This window comes from Bactrocera oleae, chromosome 2 (genome assembly GCF_042242935.1).
Source record: "Bactrocera oleae isolate idBacOlea1 chromosome 2, idBacOlea1, whole genome shotgun sequence".
Taxonomy (NCBI): domain Eukaryota; kingdom Metazoa; phylum Arthropoda; class Insecta; order Diptera; family Tephritidae; genus Bactrocera; species Bactrocera oleae.
The window spans coordinates 86,854,684-86,868,272 of NC_091536.1; the positions used below are offsets into that span (position 1 = coordinate 86,854,684).

Below are 13,589 nucleotides of genomic sequence, written 5' to 3' on the forward strand. Positions count from 1 at the left end.
TACACACGTTCTTATGGGCACTGTTATTTAGACAGCAGCACGACTTCACGGAAGTTCTAATTTTGCCGATGGCAATGGGCAGCTGTAGTGTTACCACTAATATGTGAAATGTAAAGTTATTCAAAGCTTTAACCAATCTATTGTTATTTCACCAACAGAAGCTATATCACACTGATATATTATTTGTAATAACAATTGAATATTTAAAACAATGAATCGGCCTATTTACTTATATGTTTGAACACAAAATTTCATCTTTAACAAAACATTTAAATTTAATTGAAGTGAAAGGTTTTATTACGCCAACAACGCAATTGTGTACATCAGCTGTTTGATATGTCGCTGCCGTCTTCTAAATGTTCAGGAATCTGCCGATCAGATAATTTCTCTGTTGTGTAGCTGTGTCGTGCCGGCGTGTCTTTGTGTTCAAATTTAAAATTTTCGCTCACAGTCATTTGTTTCTTAGTAGCACAGTGTATTCCTAAGCGTCATAAAAGCAAATCATATGGTACAATTTAAGATGCTAATTGAAGTCATAAAGCACAATGAGCAATGGACGGCGATAAGCACAAAACTTCCGAGCGATTTTATATAATTCTTGATAAGCATTCATACTCACATATTAACATAGGTATATATACATATAGTACATAAATATGAGTAAAATGTAGATCATCCATATCATACCATCAAAAATGTGTAATCTCGACACACCTTATTTCACTTCTTCAATTTAAATAGTTAAATAATCCCTATTTTAGTACTAAACGCAATAAAGGGTTCCTTAAGGATTGGCCGATTCCCTCAGTATTAAAATATCGATCTGAGATTTTGCATACATTCTTTTCTCCCCAAGAAGCTCCTCGTTCAGAAAAGCCGATATCGGACCACTATGGCATACAGCTGCTATAAAAACTGATCGATCCAAACCAAGTCTCTCAAATCTTCAAGATATATCCAAAGCAACGCTACAATATGTTCCTAAAAATGTGACATACCGTCTTTTATTTACATTTTAGATAATCTTACTTTCCAAAAACTTACTAATTTTGAGTTGAATTGTTTAGTCAAATAGTTTAAAGTAATAAATAAAATTGACTCGTCAATAGTACGCATATCTGTCGATAGACACTCGCATGATTATGTGCAAGCACACACACATACATTGTATGTCCATAGCACTTATATACTTTGTTGGAAATACTCCTAAATCTCTCAAAAACTATATGCCTCTTTAAGCCGCCATGCTTTCGCGTATGAAAGTATATAGATATGTATGAAAGTGTGAGAAATTATATTTTAGTCTTTTTTTTTTTTAGCTTTTTTACATAGAAGACTGGTAAAGTTTCCATGCGCCGCTGGCTTTTGGAAGTATGCTACACTGCTTTATTTCCAATCAGTTCTCAAGCAGCTTTTGATCAAAGTGGTTGATTCAGTATCGCAGCAACAAAGTTCGCAATTACATTCCCGGTTTTTAAAACGAATTTGCCGGTCTCAAGTGTTCACCATTTTGTCTGCTCTCTTAAATTGCCAAACTGCATTTAATACTTAATTAAGGTAAATTTAGGCCAAATGTGCACTTAGACCAATAGCTTACATAATTCCTATTGCACAAATTCGCAAAGACTTTAATTTTGTCAGTATTAAGTGTTTTTTTAATAAAGTGAAAGAAATCGGAGAATGTTCACTGGAACACTTATCTTAGGTTGTGTGACTTTCACTTGTCACTTCATGGTTTGCCGGTAGTTGGCTTAATAAATTTGGCATAATTAGCACGCAGAAAAATTTTGTATTTGATAGAATTTTATATATGTAAGTACTCAGGGAATCACACATATATACGAGCGGTAAATCAAGATATTATATACATATAAATGTATTATATATATGAATATATATATTATATATACATGTATATTTGTATATAATGATGATTGCTCAACACTGTTCCGTGTAAAATAAGAGAAACGTGACGCACAAATGACAACTTACATACATACATATATGCAAATGTATATATGCATGCATTGTACATAAAACCGTAAGCAGCTGTCAATGCGTATGCTTACCTATGCGCAAGGTTAAATAAAAGTCAAAGACAGCGCGCTTGGAAGCGAATACCGCTCAGCTGTGTGCGATGCCTCAATGCAAGGGTGTGCAACAAATGCGCAACGAGTTTCCAGCAGCTGATGAATATGTACAAACATACATACGTATTTATATATAAAAGAGCATTTTGTGTGAAACTATTGACGCACAGCAAGGAGAGATTATTCAAAGAGCCTTTAGTTGAAATTATTTTTAATAACTTCAACTTTTTTTTATGAAAAATTATTAACACAAAATATAAAAAATGTACCAGTGTTGCCAATGAAAGTATTTTATAAACGAAAATATTAAAATAATTCAATATACATCTATATAATATGATAAATTTATACTTCTCTAACTAATCGCGATGAAATAATCAAATATTATGAAACAATATTGTAGTATAATTAATTTTTATTACTTAATTACAGGGTTGCAAGTAAATAATAATATAAATTATGTTACAAATTATTTTCGAATTTCTAATCACCAATACCGATTGAAAAATTAATAATAAATTTTTAATTCCAAATGTCGGATTAAAAAATTAAACGAAAAAGTGTGATCCCAGATACCAAATAGAAAAAAAATGTTAATCCCAAGTTAATGATAAAAAATAAAAATTGTTTTTAAATTTCCTTTTTTCACGTTTGTGTACTTCACGTACTACAATTTTGAACGCAGAAATACATAATCTTATAACAATAAACGTTCTTTGATATTGTTTTCTATACTCAAGTTCAAGTTCAAGAACGCGATTTTTTATACCCATGTCAATTATGATATCTTGGAACAGAGTTGTGTGACATAAAAAAATAAAAATTAATGACAAGCGGCTAATATTACTCTATTAATTGTTTTTTCTTATTTCTTGGGATGAGAATAATTGTTATAGTAAATATTGCAATTTTGGGAATAAATGTTATCGCCGATGAATTTGTTAGATACTTTTTAAATTTATTTAAGGAAATAACATATTTGCCTAAGTGTTTTATATATTAACGAATTTTGACTTTATAATATGAAGAAATATAGAATATATACGTACGAGTAAATAATAATATACATGTATTTTATATATATTTCACTTTCCAAAGGGATTAAAAACAATAAACAAATTTTATTAAACCAAGAAATATTCAAAATCCCACATAAGTTTACAACTTTCTTACACAATAGTTACTAAAATAATCTGGTAGCACTGTAATATCATGCTCTTTTTCTACCAAAGAGATAAGTCATACGGAAACTTTTTGAAAAAGCTACATTCACATTTCTCTTGCTTCCATATGAACATGCGCTGTTCTCGTGTCTAAACTTTCCAATAAAACAGAAAATTTACCTAATTCGAACTGATTACATGCATACAATGTATGTATATACGAGTACTCTGAACAGAATTAATGTCAGTCCGCCAAAGAAGCAAAAAACCAAGGTCGTTTTAAGAGTATACTGTGAATAATAATTATATACTCATATGTTTATACATATGTAAAATTGTATGTATTATATAAAAATTGCCTACGATATTTTCCAACCGATTATGATAATCAGGTATTGAATTTTGTTATCAGTTTATTACTCTAATTTATGAATTAATGAGACATTGACATACGGTAAACATCTGATTTTAACATTAAAAATTGCACGGAAACAAACCAAATGTCTGTTGATACTCGTTTCAAATATTTTTGGCTTTTAATCGTAACAAAGATCAGCACCTAGTTTCTGTTCAATAACTCAATATAATAAAATCAATTGCATGCTGAATCCACTTTATAATCACTACGGATAATGGGTTTGTTTTCAAACTTTCATTTTCTGTCAGACATGTAAGAGAATGATACCACTAAAATTAGCCATTAAAAATAATACAATTACATAATATTATATTAAGGGCGAGGTATAGAATAAAAATTCTAAAGTATAAAAGAAACAAAATATCTATATTTTGAATTAGCTAAATCAAATATAATAAAATAGTGAAAATAAAAATACTCAAACTAAGAATAAAAATACGTAAGTATACATACAATAAATCACAATTACGTGCAATAAAAAATATAAACCTCTAGCAAATAATTTTAAATTAAGTGAAAGTAATTGGAAGTATAAATTAAATTGGATTACATCGGAAAAAATATTTATTAACAAATATGAATGGAAACAAATTAAATTACTTAAGTATAAATTAACATTTGCATATACATATATTAAAAATTATATCAAGCAAAACAAACTCAAAACAAAATAATTGAAAAAGAAGCTTGGAAGTAGAAGTCAATTGATCAGCATTAAATGAAATTTACTAAAAATGTTTATGCTTGCCAAACACGTGCTGAGTATTTGCCGTTAAAATTGACTATTAAGAGGCACACCTCGTGTGACAGCTTATAGCGATTTTTGAGAATAACAAAAAAGTCTTTATCAGTTGTTTTAAAATTCTTCTCCGTGGATGAAAGCTAAATAACTAAATTCTCGACAAGATAATATTGTACGTACAATCACCTACGTTTGAAAAAAAAAAAAAAAATTGACAAAACAGCAGCGTTTTTAAACAAAAATGTGAATTTTTGTTATTTTTACTAAATGAAAAAACTAGTAGGTACTAGTAGTGGGTAGGTGTTTAGAAAAATTAGATTTAGAAATATTCATTAAAAATTTAATTTATTTTTGAAGGCAAAAACTACCAATATATGCCAGAAGGTCGACTTTTATTCTTTTCTGTGGAATAGAAAACGAACAGCGCTGATGGCGTATTAACCCACACACATATGTATATATACCAATTTAAAAATCATCCTTTAAGAGCCAACATTTAATAATTTTCATAGTAGTAACAAACCAAGTTTAAGATTTATTAAGATAACATTTGGAACATAACCTCTTAGTGTTGCTTCGATTAAGTTTAACAGTAACCCTGGTTTGATTATCCAGCTTTGGTAGGTTCACATGATCTCAAAGCTCTCTTAAAAAGTCGGAATCGGTGTGTTAGTTTTTAAGGCATCTTAATTTATATAAATACGAGGTGTTAATTTGATTTTTTGCGGGTTGTGTACATTCCATTATCGATATTTTGTTTTTGTTATAATCGGACACATATCTTTATCATGTGCTTGCATTAGGAGATAATTTCGGTTAGTAGTTTGTTTCTGACAACAGAAAAGGTTAGTCACGTTTTTATGTGCTCTTCAATTTTTGACTTTTGAAAGAAATGTATCCAAGAATATGTATTAAACTTTGCATTAAAAATGGAATAAAGTGCTCCAAAGCATTTGGAATGTTCACTGAGGCATTCGGTGAGTCCACTTTGTATCAAAGAAGTGTTTATAAGTGGTACAAGCGCTTTACAGAAGGCCGAGAAGATGTTGATGACGATGAGCTTATGCCATTCAATTTTCTCTAATGTTTTGGGCATAAAACGTGTGGCAGCAAAGTTGGTTCAGAATTGCTAAATTCTGAGCAAAACCAATGTCGCATTAGTATCGCTCAGGAGTTGTTGAATAACGTCAACAACGATCCGGGTCTGCTCAAACGGGTCATAACTGGTGACGAACTTTTTCCAAAATTGAAGAAACCAATGAAAGGAAAGCGTTTTGCCGCAATTGATGAGATCAAATCAGACTCGTAGAAAGAGCTGATGGCCATACCGAAAATCGCATTTCAGAAGTGCTTCGAGGACTGGAAAAAGCGTTGGCACACGTTTATTATGTCCGAGAGGAATTACTTTGAAGGGGACAAAATAGATATTGATAATAAATAAGTACTTTTCAAAAAAATTCAAAATTCACTTTTCCTTTGAACACACCTCGTATATCCAAAAATATTGAACATCTTTGAAAGCTTAATTAATCACATATGTATTATATTGTTATTATGTATTTAACAGATTATGTACTTTTTTGCTTTACAGTTTTTGGACAGCGGAAAGCCCCCTTAATAAAGAAACTCCCATTACAGGTCTCTAAACAGGTAAATTAAATATTGTAAAAATATTTAATATTAGTATAAAAAGTAAATTAAAGTATTTCAAGTAGACAAGTAGCAGATTGTCAATGATAATACTTATTGTGCAAATTTTCTAATTGATTAAATTAAAAAATATTGATTTGATTTATTCTTTTATGTAAATGATATACAAAAACACATTATTGATTCCTTTTTTGTTACAAAAAGTTAAGCTCTTCGAAATAAATTAGTTATTTTATTTACTTTACTTCCCTAAACATATTATAATTATTTACAAAAGCAACTTCAAAGAGTTAGTACAGCATTACTTACAGAAATATCACCATTATTAGATAAGAGTAATATTAGGGTGGGTCAAAAAACCAATTTTTTTTCGGCTTCGTAACCAAGTACACCAAAAGCATCAATAAGGTAATGAAACGCAAACAAATGCTTAGTTAAAATACAATTTAATTAACACTATATCTGAAATGTTATTAATTAAATGACTAATACTTTTATGTTTGTGAAGAAACACACGTGATACAATTGTCATAAGTAATAGAACAAGTAGTATCACATACTTGTTGGTGATTATTTAATCAAATTAACTAATAACTTCGGCTGCAGCGACATATGCTTTGACATTCATATCTGGTCACCTCGTAGTAATATACAAGGTGCGTTCCAAAGTAAACAGGACTTTTAAACAAAAAGACAGAAAAAATAGTTCTATCGGCAAAATCAATTAATTTTATTCAAAGTATTTTGAATAATATTCTCCTTCTGCTTTAATACAGCTTTTTGCACGAACGCCAATTTCCATCTTTGCGATATTCGGGCCGAACATGTCGAATACGGCGCACCAAACGCTTCAAAACTTCAAGGTAGAATACTGCATTAACGTTTTGGCCGGGTGGAACAAATTCTTTGTGGACAATACCCTTAGAATCATAAAAACAAATTAGCATTGTCTTCACTTTTGACTTCTCCAGGCGCGATTTTTTGGGTTTCGGCTCATTTCTCATTTATGTCCTCACGACCACTTTGAAAACGTTGAAACCACTCGTGCACTCTGCTACGGGATAGGCAATCATCGCCATAAACTTGTTTCATCAATTGAAACGTTTTACCAATTTTAAAACAAAATTTAATGTTGGCTCTTTGGTCGAAGCTCATTTTCGCACCGATGACAAAAACATACTGAAACTTAAAACGCTATAACTTCACTTTCAAACGATGAAATGTCATGAAATTTTTACAGGAAGTCAATAAAGGATAGCAGATTCTAACACACTAGTCGACATATAGATGGCGCCACTAGAGTTTGCTTTGTTACTTTTTTACTGTTTACTTTGGAACGCACCTTGTACATACTGCCAGAAATAGTCACCGAATTTGTGGCTTCAGCGCCAGGAAATATATTAGCCCGTAATATCACAGTAGACTATTTACATTAATACCGCTCAGCGATAAATAAATATAAGATATAATATTGACAAGTGTACAAATACATACATACGTAGTATATGTAGGCATGTGTGTATTAGCCGGCATTTATTGCAGGCATTGTGATATGCAAAACACACAATTTAGCTACAAATGTACACATGCGTATGTACACACATACACACATACGTATGTATATCTAAAGCTTTGTATGCTTTTACATGTTACTTTGTATGCGTGCACATAAAAAAGCTCTAAAATTTTCTCTTAAAGACGAACAGCACAAAACAAGTTTCAACAACCCCGAAACTTTTTAAAAAATTCTAAATGTCATGCAGATATACTACATGCAAATCTACAAAGTACTGTTCGTATGTATGTTATTGTGCGCATATCTTTTTCCTTTGTAGACAGCAACTTTTATTTCCTCTCTACTTAAACTCACTAAGGGTACAAAAAGTTCTGCTTTGCACAAAAGCATCCACAGGCACAGGCGCTCTCTCTCTCTCTCTCTCTCTCCTTCACTCTCTCTTGACCGAATTGTTTAGCGCCGACAACAAGCTACGGTACCAACAATACAATTTGATATTACCAATGCAATGGGTATGACTGAAAGTTGTTGTAAATAGTGGTGGTTGTGCGCGGCATCCAAAAGCCACTTTCCCATCGATTCAATACCCCCAACCCCAATGCTGAATTGTCTCAAGCGACTTTTCATTGCTCATCATGCTCTTGTAATCATGGCTATATCGTAGTAGAGCGAAGCAAGTTAAACAGTGCACTTGTAAAACGTTTTCGGTGTTCTACGGTAGCTGTGATTTAAAAAAGTTGAATTATACACATTTGTCATTCATTATAATTTAATTATTTTAGTTTTCAAAACGAAAAACATTTCTATACTTTTTTCTTTTCAACACAAGTTTTAACAGAATTTTGTTTTTTCAAAAATTTTTATAAAAGCGAAAATACAGCAAGATTACGTTTATACGTAGACTTAATAAATGCTTTTTTTATACTTTTGCTGCGCATCTACTAAAGGACGGAAATAATAATTTTTACCGCAACTGCAAACACACGGTGACATCTGCTCCACTTCCGGCTAAGCGTAATCGTAAAGAACTTCATAACTGTATTTTATTAACCCAACGTATAACAGCCAAAATGGTTCATACAACAATTTACGATGTTGCACCAAAGCTAAAGGTATTTGTCTTCACAAAATAAAAAAATAAAAAATGTTCAATGCATCAATTGCAAAAGTAAAAACTAAAAATGAAAAAATCGCAAATTTTACACGATTACACAATCACAGTTCGTAATATGAGTGTTGGCGGCGTTGGCAAAGCAAAAGTTTCGTTGTACAATACACCGAAGTGGCGAGAATTGCATTTCTATTGACCTTGACTTAAGGTCATATAATTTCGTGTGTTTAAGAATTATCACCGGATCGTTAATATTTATATGGCAAATACGTTTCAAGTAATCGTTATAAGTGCCTGTACGTTTGTGTATATGCATGTATGTTGGTTCCGTATCAATGAAGTGCATAAGCAAAATATTGCAAACTAGAAATGCGCCAGATGTTTGACTCGGAAATCAAATAATATTTATAAACTGAACAAATGTGTGCATTATGTGATACAAATACATACTTGCGTACATATATGTGTAAGCACATATGTAAACATGTACAATAAATGCCGGCTGGAACATATAACAATACATAGATATATGTATGTACTCGTATATAAGCTAGTATATCTGTAAAGTCACATGAGCAAAATCCGTCATAAAAGTTTTATTGCATTTTCATTAGCCAAGCTTTAGTTAGAAACTTTAGGCGAAAAGTACGAGTAAATAGTTAATACAAATAATCTGTGTCATAAAATAAATAAGTTTTCTGAACATGTTGGATGTTTCGACTTTTAAAAATTGAAACGTTCTCCCAAATGTCAAGGCAATTTCATTATTTCTTCGCAAAATTTAAAATACAATATTTTTTTTGTAGCCAAGCACTTACGAACTAGCGTATAATCTATACTTGTATAATGCATACATACATATATCAACGTATAGTGTTTTTTTTTTGCATAGAACATTCACTCCACAAAAATGCTTTAGAGTTTGCGCAGTCATTCATATTATATTCAAGGCAGCTTTCGACGATGGCGGAGAGAATAGTAGTTTTGTACATATATTTGTATGCATTTATATAACTGTATAGATCAATATCTTAATACATATGTTGGTGTATTGCGAAATCAGAGGAAAATGAAAGTTTCGCTACTTCTATATACCACAAAACTAATGTCGAACTAGTTCTACATAATTGAATACAGAAATAGTACATACATATTCGAAACCCTTCTGCTCTCTGTCTTTCTCATCAGAACCGAAAATCACACTCTTTAACATACATATGTATATAAAATAACTTTTATTCTAATTTGACATCAGATGCCAAAGCAAAAAATTGTATTTAAGATTAGACCAATTGCCGTTTAATAATGCATACATACAAACATACAACAAATTGCTCAATTCGGACTGCTATACCGTATAGCTGCCATACAAACTAACCGATCGAGCTCAAATCCTTGCATGAAAAACTTTTTAATTTCAAAATGTATCTTCACGAAATTTGGCATATTGCCCCAGTCAACGTTACAATCTCAGTATATAATTTTCAGATCAGACCACTATAGCATATAGCTACCAAACAAGCTGTTCTATCAAAATTAAGATAAAGATCTTTTTATACCCACTAAATGGACGCAACTCCTCATTTTAGTGGTTAATTTAGAAATTGGTCTACTTTAGAACCCATTGTAGCGACTACTCAACGAATGTATACGAGTATAAGTTAAAATATCTTACATATGTGTAGATAAAACCACAAAATGCTTCATTAAAGCAAATTCCCCGAACCAAACTGAATTAAAATACCTATATTTTATATATACCTATGATGTTTCAATAGAAATAATCGATGATTTTATGACCGCGGTAGCGTGTGACTTTTAATAAAAATCTAGGGTATGACTATTATAAATAAAATGCAATCAATAATCAATATTTTTTTTTACACTTATACCAAAGTAAACATCTCGAATATGGTCAATTATAGAACATTATGAACACAAGTGCAATTGTGTGCTCAATTCAAATTGCTCCAACGAAATAATAGGAATATTTAGAATTTTTTCAAATTTTTTCTACATCTCTCTTTATTTCTTTCGCACACAGACGAACGAAGTACCCCAAAACATGGCTGCCGAAGCTGAGACTCACTTGGATCATATATGCCGCTTGCAGTTCGACTCAGCGGTGCCACATGTACGCCTCTCGGGCATTGTCTGCACCATTGGACCTGCCTCGCGCAGCGTTGAAATGTTGGAGAAAATGATGGAAACCGGCATGAATATTGCGCGCATGAACTTCTCTCACGGATCGCACGAATACCATGCCGAAACTGTGGCTAACGTCCGAGTTGCAGCTAAGAACTACTCAGCGAAGATCGGTTATGAATATCCAATTGCAATTGCATTGGATACCAAGGGACCTGAGATCCGTACTGGCCTCATTGAGGGCAGCGGTACTGGTGAGGTTGAATTAAAGAGGAATGAAACCATCAAACTATCAACCGACCCAGCCTACCTTGAGAAGGGCAACAAAGACACAATCTACGTTGATTATACTAACATCGTGAAGGTGGTTAAACCAGGCAATCGCGTCTTCGTTGATGACGGTCTCATCTCATTAATCGTTAAGGAAGTGCAAACCAATGCTTTGGTATGCCAAATTGAAAATGGTGGCGCTTTGGGCTCACGCAAAGGTGTCAATTTACCCGGTGTACCCGTCGATTTGCCAGCTGTGTCCGAAAAAGACAAATCTGATTTGAAATTCGGTGTCGAACAGAAGGTCGATATGGTTTTCGCTTCGTTCATTCGTAACGCCGCAGCGCTTACTGAACTTCGTGGTGTTTTAGGTGAGGAAGGAAAGAACATCAAGATCATTTCGAAGATTGAAAACCAACAAGGCATGCATAATTTGGATGAGATTATTGAAGCATCCGACGGTATTATGGTGGCACGTGGTGATTTGGGTATTGAAATTCCACCAGAGAAGGTATTCTTGGCACAGAAGGCGATGATTGCCCGCTGCAACAAAGCCGGTAAGCCAGTCATTTGTGCCACACAAATGTTGGAGTCCATGGTAAAGAAACCACGCCCCACACGTGCCGAAATCTCTGATGTGGCTAATGCCATTCTCGACGGTGCTGACTGTGTGATGTTGTCCGGCGAGACCGCCAAGGGTGAATACCCACTCGAATGTGTGCTGACAATGGCAAAGACCTGCAAAGAGGCTGAGGCAGCTTTGTGGCATAGAAATTTGTTTGCCGATTTAGTGCGCGCCGCACACACCTCCACCCTGGATTCGCCCCATTCTGTGGCCATTGCTGCCGTTGAGGCTGCCTCAAAATCGCTGGCTGCGGCTATTGTGGTCATCACGACTTCAGGAAAGTCGGCTCATCTGATTAGCAAATATCGTCCACGTTGCCCAATTCTAGCGGTCACACGCTTCCCACAAACCGCTAGACAGGCGCATTTATACCGCGGCATCATACCACTCGTTTACAATGGTAAGTACTAGACCTGCCACATTGCGATATTTTAGGTTGTAAATCTTTTTTTTTTCAACAGAACCCGCTCAACCTGACTGGCTAAAGGATGTCGATGCTCGTGTGCAATTCGGCGTGCAGGTTGGCAAGAAGAACGGTTTCCTTAAAACTGGCGATGCTGTGGTTATTGTAACTGGCTGGAAACAGGGTTCTGGATTCACAAACACCATGCGTATTGTGTGCGTAAATGTAGATGAAAATCAAGAGTGTGAATGCAGTGAATAAAGCGTATGATAACGGAAGTAATGTATGATGAATGACAGAGTGCAAGTTGAAATGTTGAGCTGCGAATTTTTGGAGAATGTTAATGCAATTTATAATTAAAAAGCCAGAGTTACCAACAGCAAAAAAATGCATGCAATTTTTATGTTTGCACACCTTTGTTCAATTACCTATTTTGTAAAATATTTGGAAAAATATTGTATGTTAAAGCAATTGCAGTCAACTTGAGTATAAGGGAATAATTTAAGTTGCTTTGAGCTATTTAAACGATTTTGGAACCTGTGTTCAAGCTTAAATAATCTCTGAAAAAAATGTTTATATTTGAAAAAGTAGAGCCTGACCATGAATTTTTATTAAAAGCTTAAAAATATAGTAGCTTAAGCATACTTCAGCTACATAAGATACTAACACAATTTTATTGTTTTTGCTTCGCATAGTTGGTAACTCTATTTGCTGTTAGTTATTATTTTAACTTTTTAAATTTAACGTGTAATTTTTTCAATTTCTTTCCACAGTTACATTGAATAAAGACCATAGCCGTTGTAATGCTACCTCGGACTCTGATATAACTAGATGCATACATACATATATAGAAAAATACATTAAGTAGCGCTCAAGGGAAAGCGCACAACTTCATCCTGTTGCAGTGAAACTGAAATACACGTATTAAATACAAATCTACCTTCCGATCGGTGGACTACAAAATAATTTATTTAAAGGCTACTGTAATTGAATGTTGGTATTAACTTATCCCCTGCACTAGTGAAGAGGAATATTAAATGTTATGAATTACAAATTTTAATAAAACATAAACACATTCATTTTGTGGTTTTTATCTGTGGAATTGTATGCAATGTATAATGAATTGAGTGAGCGTACTTTTATTTTTCCCTTTAATGAAATTACACTTGAACTAAATTCTAACACTATTTATGTTAATAACGAGAATGACGAAATGCGATCCTACAAAGTTACATTATATAATCAAGATTTCGTGCTTCGCAACTAAAAAGACAAAAGATATAGTAGGGGTTGTACTTAAATTGGAATAAGTTCGCAATATCCAATCCTTTGCTTAGTAGAAACACTCTAATATTTGCTTTTCTCAGTGTAGAAAACGATGAAATTGCATTACTCATTAAATCTTTAATTTTCTAATACATCTGTTAAAGTTTTCTCGATCTGAAATAAATCTCAT

At 33.0% G+C, this 13,589-nt stretch overlaps 2 protein-coding genes across 7 annotated transcripts in view; one reads left to right on the forward strand and one right to left on the reverse strand.

Annotated features, from left to right (window-relative positions):
* Nucleotides 1-13,589, reverse strand: part of jus (julius seizure) — a 61,781-nt gene that overhangs the window by 40,966 nt on the left and 7,226 nt on the right. The window lies entirely within an intron of this gene.
* LOC106623207 (pyruvate kinase) lies at nucleotides 1,386-13,212 on the forward strand. Of its 6 annotated transcripts, none has more exons than XR_004976225.2 (5): nucleotides 1,386-1,557; nucleotides 6,005-6,063; nucleotides 10,735-12,130; nucleotides 12,192-12,472; nucleotides 12,907-13,212. XR_004976225.2 is itself a non-coding variant. In XM_014242635.3 (4 exons), exons 1-4 carry the CDS (start codon nucleotides 8,650-8,652, stop codon nucleotides 12,917-12,919), a joined length of 1,608 nt encoding a protein of 535 aa, XP_014098110.2. In that variant the 5' UTR covers nucleotides 8,527-8,649; the 3' UTR covers nucleotides 12,920-13,212. The 6 variants fall into 6 exon arrangements, 1 of the variants encoding a protein (XP_014098110.2); XR_004976222.2 differs by lacking the exons at nucleotides 1,386-1,557; nucleotides 6,005-6,063 and adding exons at nucleotides 8,198-8,296; nucleotides 8,527-8,691; XR_004976223.2 differs by lacking the exons at nucleotides 1,386-1,557; nucleotides 6,005-6,063 and adding exons at nucleotides 8,233-8,315; nucleotides 8,527-8,691.

Coding starts and splice junctions, on each gene's coding strand:
- LOC106623207 (XM_014242635.3), top strand. CDS start 8,650: ATGGTTCATACAACAATTTACGATGTTGCACCAAAGCTAAAG. Junction 8,692..10,734: donor ATGTTGCACCAAAGCTAAAG/GTATTTGTCTTC, acceptor TTTCGCACACAG/ACGAACGAAGTACCCCAAAA. Junction 12,131..12,191: donor CATACCACTCGTTTACAATG/GTAAGTACTAGA, acceptor TTTTTTCAACAG/AACCCGCTCAACCTGACTGG.